The sequence below is a fragment of the Malaclemys terrapin genome, chromosome 8 (genome assembly GCF_027887155.1).
Source record: "Malaclemys terrapin pileata isolate rMalTer1 chromosome 8, rMalTer1.hap1, whole genome shotgun sequence".
Classification (NCBI taxonomy): domain Eukaryota; kingdom Metazoa; phylum Chordata; order Testudines; family Emydidae; genus Malaclemys; species Malaclemys terrapin.
The window spans coordinates 106,710,790-106,724,057 of record NC_071512.1 but is presented as its reverse complement, the minus strand read 5'-3'; the positions used below and the strand labels follow the sequence as shown (position 1 = coordinate 106,724,057).

General features: G+C 57.8%; 1 protein-coding gene across 1 annotated transcript in view; it reads right to left on the bottom strand.

Moving 5' to 3' along the window:
- Window positions 1-13,268, bottom strand: part of CCDC17 (coiled-coil domain containing 17) — a 38,923-nt gene that overhangs the window by 17,671 nt on the left and 7,984 nt on the right. Inside the window, exons 7-18 of the mRNA XM_054038492.1 lie at window positions 12,517-12,639; window positions 11,332-11,465; window positions 10,879-11,010; window positions 9,518-9,630; window positions 8,998-9,354; window positions 7,762-7,844; window positions 6,987-7,202; window positions 6,045-6,267; window positions 5,629-5,739; window positions 4,897-5,054; window positions 945-1,137; window positions 325-417 (exon numbers count right to left, since the gene is read on the bottom strand). Of these exons, the coding sequence (XP_053894467.1) occupies window positions 325-417; window positions 945-1,137; window positions 4,897-5,054; window positions 5,629-5,739; window positions 6,045-6,267; window positions 6,987-7,202; window positions 7,762-7,844; window positions 8,998-9,354; window positions 9,518-9,630; window positions 10,879-11,010; window positions 11,332-11,465; window positions 12,517-12,639 (1,936 nt within the window). The remainder of the gene's footprint in view (window positions 1-324; window positions 418-944; window positions 1,138-4,896; window positions 5,055-5,628; window positions 5,740-6,044; window positions 6,268-6,986; window positions 7,203-7,761; window positions 7,845-8,997; window positions 9,355-9,517; window positions 9,631-10,878; window positions 11,011-11,331; window positions 11,466-12,516; window positions 12,640-13,268) is intronic.

The following is a 13,268-nucleotide window of genomic DNA, read 5'->3' as shown; positions in this document are numbered from 1 at the left end:
CCCGTCGGGGTGCCGTCCCATGGAACAGGCTGCCCCTGCGCAGTTCAGACGGAGCTCAGGCTCCCAGACACCCCACACGCTGGGGCTGACTGCTGCGGTCAGAGAAGGCCAACAGAATTGTACCGAACTCTCCCCAGCTGCTCTTCAGCTTGTGTGGGGGTCATTTTGACTTGTGTCACTGATTCTGGACTCAGCGGCTTGGACCCATCTGGACTAGGGCTCCCCTGCTCTCTCTCTGTGGCCAAGGACTCAGGGCAACCTTGTGAAATCCTCAGTTTGGGGAACCCCCCCCTTAAGTGACACCCCAAAGTTCTGTCAAGCTACCTCCTGCTCCCCGAATATGAAGTAGCCGAGTTTAATGTTGGATCTCACAGGGGTCGCGTAGCAAGTCATCCCGGAGTTCCTGGTGCTGATCACCTGAACAGACAGACACACAAACCTATTAACAAGGGGAAGCCGTGAAGTCCTGAGTGATGCTCCAGACTGTGGAGCAGGTTTTCATTGCAGAGCAGCAACAGGGAGCGATTAAGCAATTGCTCCCTGCAAGTGATCTGCTCCCACCTGAATGGTGGAGGGGCCAGAGCAGGGATGAAATGGGCCTGGAGCCCAACAGGCCGGGGTTGTGGAGGTGGAACTGCTGTCCCTTCTATACCCTATGGTGGCAAATGGGCCCCTCTCCCCTCTTAGGAAAGCCTAGAGCTAGCAAAGTGCGGGGTGCCCCTGAATGGCCCCATCTGACGTGGAAATAATCCCTCTCTTCAGCACCTTCCTCTCTAGCCCGGGCCCAGGGGTGCAGTCGATACATTCAGACTCTCCATTCCCCAGGCACACAGCGTCGGCTCCCGGTGGGAGTCCTTCACCAGCTGCTCCAGGGGGTTGGGGATCCGGCAGCTGGTGCATTCACCCTGGCAGTGACCATGTTCAGATGCAGAGGTGAGTCCTACCTGCCCCGTTTTCTGGTGATAGCCGGTCAGCCTGAGGACCCCGTCTCCCAGCGGGGCGCCTTTCACCCGGTCTATGACGAACCCCAACCTCTTCCCCGCATCGTTGTCATTCCTGGGCTCTCCCTGCTGGGGCTGCACCCTGCGTTCCTGGGCCTCCGTCAGCTTCCCGCCCCGAAGGGCTGCTCCACCACGCCTGGAAGGGTTCGGCCTGATTACTGATTGCTGCGTGCTGGGCCCTGCAGCAGTCTCGCGACTCAGGGGAGGGCTGGCTCAGCAGCAGGGCTTGGGGGAGACCCTCCAAGAGCCAGGAGGGCACAGATGGAGCAGAGGCCTAGTGGTGAAAGGCCCCAGCCCCCTTCCCTGTCTCACTTCAGGACCTGGAGAGCTCAGTGGCCACTCTCCCACGGCCTTATGCTCTGGGCCACCTCCCCTTACCCAAACGGGACGGGCACAGGCCAGTGCGAGAGACGCCGGCCTCGTGGCCCACAGCTGCGCGACCTGGGTCCTGCGAAAGGGCGGCCAGCAGCCAGACTCCTCGTCATCCCTTCCAGGGCTGTATTTGGGGGGCACCTGGTGTCACCTGTCGAACAACGGGCAGGGTGAGCAGCTGCAGCCCCACAGAACGACCAGGCTACAGCACGGCCCGTTACTGTCCCCAGCCCCACAGCACGGAGAAAGACAGACGGCCAACGGGAAGAACCAGACAATCCAACAGTCTTTACCTGTGAGGGCCTTGGAGTGGTCTGTGATCCCTGAGCTTCTGGGTTCCTGCCAGGACCCAAAAGTGAGGGGGGGGGGAGGAGGAGGAGGAAAGGGGGATGGGAAGAAGGGAGCGTCTGAGCTGGCTGCAATACAGTGCCCAGGATATGCGGGGCCCGCTGGGTGTGTGCTGGCGTCCGGGTGCCTGGCGCTGTCCTGCGCTTCCCTCCCTGAGTCAGCAGCTTGTAGGTGGTGGCGGGGACATTAAAGAGCAAGCCAGGGATGTGCTGCTGGCACGGCATGGCCCCTCGGGACAGCACTGACCCCTTGGCCTGCTGAGGGGCAGACTCGGAACATGCAGGCTGCTCTGCAGAATACGGGGCTCACTGAATTAGCACCGGCCACGTTTCCGGCATCATCGCGTGGTGGCTATTTATACAGCCCCTTCCATCCCAGGCAGGGCAGAAGGGTAACCGGGAGGTCCCTTACGGGGCCAGGACAGGGCTGCCCCCACCAGTGTAGGTGGGAAGGACCAGGGCAGCTAATGAGACCCAGCCCACGTGTGCTTGGAAGGACAGGACACTAGCTGCTAAGCTACAAAGATGACCTGGGAGAAGGCACGCAGCAAAGGTGGGGATGCTTAGATCAGGGACAGGGTCACCCCGAGCAGAGCGCCCAGGGAGGAGAAATTAGCAGGTTAGCGTCAGACAGAGAGAGACCCCGGAGAATCAGAGACAGCTTTTGTTAAGCAGTGACAGCCGGGGCCAAAACCACCAAAGGTGAGAAAGAGGAGCTGGACTCTCCCCAGGCTGGGATCCCACAAACCCGGGACCCCTCGTTGCTGGTGTTATTCACATGCCCGTCAGAACATGCCTGGAGGCCCACATGGAAAATCTACGCACACAGCCAATGGATAGGGTCTGTCCTAACCTAATGTCAGAGTGACCCCCAAAATACCAAGCCCTTCAGCGCCGCTATCCCCAGGAGAGAGCCTTGGGGGCTTCTCCGTGTGCTGGGAAGGCCAAGAACCTGAGCACTGTCAGAGCAAGTGAGGGGAGCGAATTCCAAAGCGTGGCTGGGGGGAGGCTCTACCCCACCAGAGGAAAACGCACGGCTGTGCAGAGCCAGGAGCTACGCAGACTGATCTTTAACACCAGCGGAGGATCTTGCTGCTGCTGTTTACTGCTCAGAACAGAAAAGCAGTCCGAACTTGGGATAAAAAACAGTCTGCAGCATTCGCAAGCTGGTAATGCATCTGCGGCTCCTTCTTTAAGCATGGCTGCCCCAGGCCAGGCGTCGTGCATTGGCAAGCACTGCTTAATATGCACGGGCATACAACCACAGAAATGCAGGGCTGGAAGGGACCCTGAGAGGACATCGGGTGCAGCCCCCTGTGCGGAGACAGGACCAAATAAACCTAGACAGGCATTTGCACATGCAAATGACAGAATGTACCCATCACACCATGTGCTAATCCTGTGGGGGCACAGAACCTGGGCCTGACCCGCAGTCTGTGCTCAAGCAAAGTTGTCAGTCGTGGGTGTTTTGCCTGCAATCGTTTTGCCCTGAGTGCTGGGTTTTAGCCTCTATCATTTACATGGGCAAATGGCTGAAAAATTGGGCACCTGGATTTAAAGGCCTTTAAAGAAAAAAAAAAATTGGTCCTTAAAAAACAAACAAAAAAAAAAAACCTCATAGTGTGACCCCAAAAAAGACACATTCAAACCATTCACAGAACACACAGTCCAAAGGCCCAGAACCTGCTGCCACTGCATTCAAAGCCAAAACTCTCATTGACGTCAATGGCAGCTGGATTGAGCTGTGAATCCTAAAAAATTACCCTGCAAATACAGACAGACTCGTGGTACAAAGATTCTCAATGTTACAGGCGGAAGGATACGAAAAGTAGTCCTCCCTGAAATGCTGGCTGAAATGTTTCTAACATTCCCACCCTTTTGCCTCCTTCACCTGCACTCTGCCCCCTCCCCAGCACTTCCTCCCACATTTACAAAACCAACCCACCAGAGAGGCATTTCCTTCTCCTGCCTCAAATGTAGAAACGCCTCTCTCCTCCCACCCCAAAATTCCCCCTGCCTGAGGCCCAGGCAGGGCACCATTTAGCTCTACCCCAGGGACACCTTCTGCAGACAAACAACGCCATGGCTTTAATGTCGGATATCTGGGGCCAGGCAGGCTGGAAACGGGTGCTTGCTTCTGCTGGGAAAGGCAGGTTTCCCCCCTGAGGGACCCAGCACTAGCTGCTAGCCCTGGAAGGGCCTGAGGTATCCGGCTTTAACCCCCTGGCTATTATATCTAGGAGAACTGTTCTCGGGGTGTTTGAGATTTACTAACTTTCATTATTCTCTCCCCTCGAGCCCTGCGCACAGGGAGTTGTGGTAACGAAGGGCACGTCTACACAGCAACGGCGCTCAGAGATCAGATCAACTGACCCGAGCTCACGCCGCAGGGCTAAAAATTGCAGTATAGACATTTGGGCTCAGGCTGGACCCCAAGATCCTTCCTCTTACCTGGGTTTCAGAGCCCGGGCTCCAGCCCCAGCTCAAACATCTGCACTCCTATCTTTAGCCCCACAGTGCAAGCCCAAGTCAGCTGACCTGGGCTCTTGCTACCAATGGATGTTTTTTGCTGTGTAGACGTATCCTCTGTGGTGCCTGACTTTAAGTCGAGGGATACAAGAAATAGTCCCATTACAATCCCTAAAAAAGAGTTTTTCTGCAACATGTGAGGCATGCACAGAATATACAGAAGCGTGGCATGGGCCGGTACCTCCTGCCCTTTGTCCATCTCTGTCTATTTGGACGATAAGCTCTTTGGCCAGGGGACCTCTCTTTGGATACATCTGTACAGCACCCGGCACAACAGGGCTCCGATTGCCTGGGGCCTGTGTACCTGACCGTAATACAAATACTCCTGTCTATTACTAAAACTTGTTTGGGTTGGTCCCATAACTCACAGATGAGCTTGTCACCTACGAGTAATGCAGCCACCCCAAAGGAGCGCTGATAAAACCCTTTCACCACCCCGTAGTGCCATGTATTATACAAACCCACATATGCGCATTCACACACACACACACACACACGACTCTTGGGCTGTGTTTATGCGTTTTTCCATCCCTTTTTAATACAACATTTTGATCATTTTCCTGACTCAGGGTGAGGGGAAGGGAAATCCCATTCCCGGAGGGCCACTCCTGGAATGGGGGGAAGGGCTGCAACATCCCCTTTCTCACCTTTGACTAGTTTTGTGCTGGAGAGGCTGTTCCTGAATAGGAGGCGGGTCAACAAAGCCAGCATAAGGAGGAGCAGAAAGGCACAGGCTGGTGGGGGCAGGGTGGAAAGGGCGTTGGGTTGGAAGGCTGCCTGCAGGGGGCGCTGTGCGGCTGGACACCTGTAATCAAGAGAAGAATGCACATTCATTACAGAAAGCAGCCAGGATGGAGGGGCCACCCCTGCTGCAGAAATAACGGTCTATTGGAGATGCCACACGGACAGGAGGGGAGAAAGCTGCCTGGGTGACATGATGCCGTTAGAGGAGTCACTGGGCAGCCGGGGTTGAATCTCCGAGCCCTGGATGTGAAAGCTGGAGCGGAGCAGAAAGACCCTGCAGGGAGACAGAGCACCTCGCTTTACCTCCAATAGCAGGAGGCTTTGTGCGGAGTCTACCCTCCGACACCTGCCTGGGAGCGAGCCCCTGAGGCGCATGTACACAGGGTGGAGTCCGGGCCGCTAGCCGAGCGCCTCTCAGAAATGGGCAGAGCTGGGGAGTGAAATCCAGGAGGAAAATGTGCCATTGCAGGCCGGCAACAAACCCTGTGACCAGAGCACTTATTACACTTCAAGGAACCCAGCCTGAGGAGACGAACCCTCGTGGGCACGGGTTAGCCTCACGCTTCCCGCTCTAGGCTAAGCGGGGTGCTGTACAGGCCAATGCTGGCATCAAACGCACGAGGACTCCTGCTCACCGTGGGAGGGTATTGGTATATGGCGGCGTTGCCAGGGTCGATCTCGGCCATCGACTGCACGTCGGCATCTCTCGCATTCACCACCCGAAGGTAAAGCTCCGTCTTGCCAGCCTGTGGGAGGAGCCAGAGGTCAGGTCTGGGACTGGAGAGGGATCATCACTTGGCTTTGGACAACGCAAGGCCTGGAGTAGCCAGGTTGTTCTGCATTTCAGACATCCACCATTTTTTGCTCTAGCCCCGTCTTAAAAACAGGGCTAGCGTTTGTTTTTTCCACACTTGCCGAGCCCAGTAAGGGCTGCAGGGATTTTGCTGAAGTTTTAAGCGAATAACTAATTGACCTCACCCCAGAACGAGGAGGGAACGACCCAGACAGGTGGAAGGGGAGGTGTCCTGGATCTCAGGAAGGCTCTACTCACCTGAGGGATCCCATTCAGCTGTTCTATTGTGAGGCCTGGCTGCACCGGAAGCAACCGGACTGGAATCTTCCATCGCCCGCTGATCAGCTGGTGGAGCTGGTCAAAAAGGTTGATTTTGGCCCATCCCCGGGAGGCCAGGCGCTGGATCTCCTGCCCGTAGGCGTCGAAGCCCCCAGAGGCCTGCAGCTCCATCACCAGAGCGATGGACGTTGAGGGCCGGACTCTGGAAGGCGGGGACGAGGGAAGCCGTTATGGACAGAGGTGTCACAGAAGCAGGAAGACCTTCCCTCGTCACCGCAGCCGCTTCACGGCCTCCCTTGGCAGAGCTGCTCTCTGTGCATTGCCTGGTTCAGAACGTAAGCTCTCCAGGGCAGGGACTGGGGCTGGTTCTTAAAGTGCCACACACATTTACCAAGCAGGGGAACCGGTTTCTGGGTCACGGTAATCCATAGCCTCTCGCGTGTTCGCAACATCCCAAACAGCACTAATCAGTTCACGTCACACCTGGCTGGGGCTCTCAAACAGGGACCGCAATCCCACCAGGTCAGCAAAGACATACTAGCAGCTCCACCTAGGAACGCTAACCTAGCCAATCATCAGGGCGGCCGTGCCCGGTGGGACGAAGCTCGGGCACCCCTGCTGTAGCCCACCGTGCAACGCTGCACAAAGGAACGCAGGGTCTGTTGTCGCAGATTAAATCACTGGCCCCCCCAGTCTGGGGTGCTTTTTCCAACAGTGACCAACATCAGATGCTCAAGGGAAGGGAAAGCAGATGACACCCAGCTGATTTTGCAGTGCTGAACATGGAGGGAAAGTGTTCCTTGGCCAGCTGGTCCCAACCACCAGTTAAAGAGATACGGGGTGTAGCAGGGAGGAGGAAGAGGGTTAATTCATTCCATACATTCAGGAAGAAGGCAGCAGGAGTTTGCCAACGCAGCTCACCTTGGGACCGGCTGTTTAGCCGATAGGATTGCACTGTTGCCTCTCTGCCCATCTACTACATACGGTGGGGACTGGCCCATTTGGCAGTAAGCGACAGGGAGAGGGGTTGGCTTGCCCATCTCCTGCCCATCACGGTAAAGCCCAGCCACCAGGCAAACCTGGAAGAAGGTCGGGTCCAAGCCCAGCAGGAAGTCGTAGAATATCACAAAGCCGGCCCTGGGAGGGAGGGAGAGGAGGCAGAGAGACAGGTGAGGAGAACCCTCTGCACTGCACTAGCATCCCCGGATGGGGAAACTGAGGCACAGAGCGGCGCAGTGGGTTGGGTGATAAAACCAAGTAGTCCCGATACCCAGAGCTCTGCTCTAGCTACTAGGCCACACTCCTGAAGGCAGATGTTAACTAGAGTGAAAAGCTCCTGGGTATCTGGTGGAAGCTCCCCCTGCTAGGGTGGGTCATTTGCCAGCAGCAGCCTTTGAAGAGAGTGTGTTGCAATGACCCTACTACACAGAGGAAGCATTTAATGCCTGGCTTCCTCCAGAGGTGGAGAGCAGCAGCTGCAGTTTTACAACAGGGATTGTTAACAGTTATTGCTGGGGAGACACGATCCAGCTCTCTCGTGGCCTATTGCTTTTCTCCTGCTGAAGCAGGCTGGTCAAATGTTCTCAACCCCCCTGGGGCAACTCATGATGGCCAGTTCCTGACTACAAATTAGAGTGATGATTGCAGCAAAGGATTATGGGATATAGGGGTGGCTGGCCAATGACAAGACACGTACGCTGGGTCATACGGAGCAGGTCCCAGAGCGTCGGGAGGGTCCAGCAAGTATCTGCTGAGATGGGTCTGAGGTCCCATTCGGTCCTGCAACAGGCAGAAATAGCGTGAAGAGCTTCCAGACTGGCCCCCGTGCATCACAAACAGCAGCACAGATCAGCCAGACGCCGGGCCGTGACTGCTAGAACTCACCTGCTGCCCACAGAGCCCCAGCCCTGCCAGAGGGCCAATCGGGGTCAGAGAAAGAAGAGACTGGTTAAGTACGTGATCTAGTGGGATTGTTCCTTCTGGTGTTCTCGTACATTCTCCAGGTTAGTTTTTAAATGCCTCTACTCACTCGCTGAACATTAAGCCCATGATTAAGGGCTGACTTGAGGCCACCAGCACAAAAATGACCCGTGGAAGTGGCACTCTCAGTTCCCAGCCTTCCGTCCAATTCCAGAGTCACTCAGCTCAGTGTTATGAATCAAAAGATGCATTTTCTAACCCCCGCATTGCCACAAACCCCACCTGACCCTGAAAAAGACGTTGGAGCCTCTCTCACGCCAGCATCATCAGCCTCCATCTGACCTATGTACTCATACAGCGCCCATCACCATTGCACCTGGGTGCCTAGCAGCCCAAAGGGGAGGGGAACCCAGCTCGCTTTCCTGTAGCTGGGTTGGCTCTGTGGGGCTGGCAGCAGGAGAAACCGTCTTTGGGTCAGGGACGCGCAGGGAGCAGGCAGGGTGGATGGGATAATGACACCGTCCCATTTCTGGCCTTGCAGACGTTAACCGGCCGCATGGGGACCTGGAGACAAGCGGCATGCTGTGCACACGTGGGGTTTGGGTGTAGCTGTCAGTGTCAGGACAAACACACCCCTGGGGTCTACAGCTAACCATCCACCAGGTGTCCTGAACCCACAGTCACACCCAGCTTCCTGCGAGAGATTCTGGATACTGCCCAGGGAGTATTTCCTGTAGTGAACAGGACTGTAATTACAGCTGCCGCTAGAGGACACGCAAAGCACCATGGGAACTATTAGCACATGCCGGGTCTGGGCACTTGGGAGGTCAGACAGCAAGTGTGAAAAATCGGGACGGGGTTGGGGGGTAATAGGAGCCTATATAAGAAAAAGACCCAAAAATCCTGGATTATATCAGCCCCGTAAGTGGCTCCCGGAGACATTAAAAGTCAGCTACCAAGGCAATAGAAGAGCTTGTGGGCCCCACCCCACATCCCCAGGGAAAGGACTCACCATGAAGGGGAGCTCACGCTGGCCTGGCAGAGGCAGGGGCGGGGGCGGTGGCAGGGGTGGGGCCACTGGCGGTGGGAGCATGGGTGGCGACCTCCTCCCAGCCCGTCGGGGCTGCACCCTCTCTGCCTCACGTCTCAGCATCCCGACCTCGGCGTGCAGCTGAGCCAACTCCATCGCGTGTGCCCGCTGCTGCTCCGCCAGCTCCTTGTCCAGCGCGCCTGGGGGAAGGGAGCCAGAAAGCAGAGGGGAGGCGCACTGCCAAGCAACTTGAACGCAGGGTGCCATCGTGGGTCCTGGTCCACCCGGGCCACAGGGGAAGGGAGGGAGGGGAGCAGCCCAGATGCCCCACTCACTGAGCTGGTTCCTCATTCATCTTCACTGGGCTGCCATCTGACGGATCCCTGCTCCCCCCACACTGCCCCCAGGGTACTGCAACTCCAGCATGCCCGGCACCACGCAGCTGGGCACAAGGAGTTCTTGGGGCAGAGCTCCCAGCTGCAGGAGATCAGGAGCACGGCACAATCTCATGTGTTGCCAGCCGCCTTTCCTTGACGGAGGAGGCAGCAACTCTCTGGCCAGCAAGTCCTTCCTCCCCTTTGTTCTCGCCACCAAAGGGCAGGGCGATGTATGAAACTGAGCGGGGGGCGTGGGGCTGCAGGCAAAGGGACCTACAAGGATGTCACTGACCCGTCATGTCCTCGTACCCGGTGAGCAGGTGTCACAGTGACTGGGGCAGCAGAGACAGGGAAAGATAAACAAATAGATGTGCAGGGACACCCATCCCAGGCAGGCACCTGCCCTACTGCAGATGTCTGCAGCTTCCCTTCACTATCACAGTCGTGAGCTGCCCACAAGCTGGTGCCCTGTCATGGCATCGGGGGGGTGGGCAGGAGACAGGAGAGCACAGCACCTACCGCAACCAATATCAGCTCCCTCCCCTGGGGTTGGACAGAGCCATCGGGCCAGCAGCTCCCGCAACAGGGCTGCTGTTAATTAACATGGTGCCTGGCTGGTGTTTTACGAGACGTGTAACTGGAAAACATCTGAGCTACGGTATATGCACAGCAGGCCGGGGGGCTCCCGCCAGCAGGAGCTGTGTACAATAATTACCATGGCTTATTTAATGACCCCCCCCCCACCATGGGTCATTGGCAAAGACTGACCGTGGCATCTTCAGCACCAGAGCACAGGTCTCCACCACTAGAGCTGAGGGAGTGACACCAATAACTGGCAGCAGTAGTAGGTTTTTTCCCTCTGTGTGGTGTCTGCAGAGGACACCACATGCATCTCAGGATGCATTAACAGCCCCCTCTCCCAGCACGCTGCGCTATCAAAGCATCAACGCAAGGCACCACACAAGGAACACGCCAGCAGTGACCAGAACACCCTCGCTCAGCCGGGTGCTGAATCCTGGCGCCCTGGCAACGGGTGCGTTGGTGTCACGTTCAGAAGTGATGGCTAGTGTATTTACACATTTACCCGCAGCCAGCAAGGGAGAGGGATGCAGACCACACCGGGCCAAGCCCCGGCAGGTGTCAGAATAGTGCAGAGGGATGGCTGACAGCCCAGGGGAAAGGGGAGCACATTTCCCGGACACCCTGGGATTGGTACTGTTATGGAAACGGAGCCGAACTAGGGGATCCCTCTAGCTGTGCCGCCTGCTGTGACCTCCGAATGGAGGCGGAGATGCGGCGTCAGCTGGCATCGCTTGGCCACAATATCACAGAGGCGACTGGTGCATTCTCCCAAAGGTACCCCACACCCCACTGTGCTGCAGTCCCTGGGATGCCACCAACAGCCAGCCCCGTTCAGGCTCTCACGGGGATCCCTCTGCGCCACCTGCTCCGTGCTGCGGAGAGAGGCCGGACATGCCCTGCCTACCGTCATCCACCCTCCTCTTATCCCTCTGCATCTTCAGCTTAAAGAGTTCGTCCTCCAGCCGCTGATTCTCCAGTTCCACAGCCAGCAGCTCTGCGTCCAGGCCCCGGGGGCCAACGCCGGCCGCCTGGTGTTCTGCAATCACAGCAAGGGGGAGGCGCTCAAAGTTACACACAGGAAGAACTGTGCTGGGGGCGGCGAGAGAGCACAAGGGACTTGCACCTTCCACTGCCAGGCGCCGGCGGGGAGGATTCGAACTCAGACCCGAGGCCTTGGCTTCATGGGGCCTGTTGCCTGCTAGGTAGGAGTGCGGCGGCCTCTGGGGTTAGTGCTTTGCAGCTGTTCAGGCGCAAAGCGACATTAATGCTGCCCCTGAGTGCGCTAATCCCAGGCTCCAGACACCTGGAACAACCCCCACCCCAAGGGGTCCCTGGGGGAGGGGCAGGAGGGACTTACTTTTCTTCCTCTCCTTGTGTTCCTGCCTCCCAGCCGCCCTCTCCAGCGCCGTGGCCTCCACCTGCAGGTCGTACATCTGCGCCAGAACGGCAGGGTCGCTCCCCCCGCCCTGCAGGTAGGCCAGGTGCAGGGCTCTGAGGGGAAGCAGATCGGAGTCAGGTTCCTGGGAGCCTGCACTGACGGAGCCCCTCTCAGCCAGGGGGTGACACATGCTCTGACTACCTGAGCGCAACCCCAACCCCAGCCCGAGCCTCAATAGGTACAAAATACCCCGCCCCAGCCCCGCAAATGCAAAGCTGACAACGTTTAGACACAAACTGAATCACCTCCCCACAGCAGGAAGGCAGGCACACACACATCCCAACAGCAGGCAGGCGTGCACACACCACACCCCCCCCACAGCAGGCACGCACACACACACACACACACACCCACCAGACAGGCAGGCACACACAAGCCGAGGAGCCAGGCAGGCAGACACACACACAGATAGGCAGCAACAGCAGACACTGGACAACCCCACAGCAGGTGGGCAGAGACACAGCACAGACAGACAGACACCCCCCACAGCAGACAGACAGACAGAGGGAGGTGGGGACAGACAGAGAGCAGAGACAGCACACAGGCACACACAGACTTATTAACCCCTTAGCTGCTGGGTTCCAGTGCCCTGTCCGTGAGGCCCAGAGGTATTCAGGCAGCGAACGGCCCTTGATGTCAATGCTCTGAAGGCAGTTCCATGCAGCCATGGGCGGGTGCTGAAGCGTGGCTGTCCTGCACCCCTGGCGGGGACGCTGTGGCACTGCTCAGGGCAGTTCACTTTTGCTTGTCCTCACTGCGGCATTGTGTGCGTGGCCATAAAGGCCCCAGAGGTCCCTCCGTCTGTCTCCCCCTTCACAGGCACCCAAGCTGTGCTCTAGCCCCACATCGTGCACCCCCACCCCAGACCCAACACAATCCTAGTGGAGAGCCATTAAGCTGGAGGCTCTAAGGGCCAATCCGGCCTGGCCCCCAGATGCTGGGCTAGACGGGACCTCGAAGGCCATCTCCATCTCTCCCTCCTGAGATCCATAGCAGGAGCGGCCCCATGTAACTGCACCAGGGACGCCCCAGTTACGGAAGGGCTGTGTCGGCCTGGGCCCCCGCTGCTTTGGTGGAGACGCCAGCAGCTGGGCTTGTGCGCACCTGATTTCCGAGGAGAGGGGCCCGGCAGCCGGAGGGAATGGGACGAGACTGATGGAGATCTTCCCGCCCACCTTCTCCGTGGCCCCGGCTGCGTTGGTACGACTGTTTGGCTCCAACCTGCTTCTGAAAATGAAACCAAAGCAGGGCGGGGAGCGAGATCTACCTGGGTTGCTGCTCCCCACCGGCGCTTCCCCTCTGGCCCCATCTCCTAAATCAAACCCACAGCAGGAGCTGCCCTGAGACAGGAAACACTAAAGGTCCCTGGGATTATCTCTGAGTCTTTGGCGGACAGGAGAGAGAAAAACCAGCATGGCCTGGAGACACCTCCCTCCCCGCCTATATCATTAGCTTTGACCTCACCTCGCACCTGTCCCTTCACACGCAGGCCCGAGGCCATCTCCTCCACAGCTCCCACTGCCTGGAGCAGCCCCTGGGTCCCCCTTGCCATGTATTTTCAGATCCCAGCTGGAGGGTGAGGCCCTTCCCCCTCTGCATTCAGCCTGGTGCCTTAGAGCTCCCCTCATTCACCATGGAGAGCCCCTAACTCCACAGCCGGGCTCAGATCAACACCTCACACAACAATTCAGGAGCCTCAGGGCCCAGGGAGCGTCCAGGATCGGGGCACCCACCATCAGCACCCGAGGCTGGGCCCACGAGGCCCATGCGCCGGCTTCCTGGGACGGAGTTCTACTTGTGACCGTCCCTTCTCCAGCACCGTTTAACTCTCTGGAGTATCCTGGGGCCCGGACAGC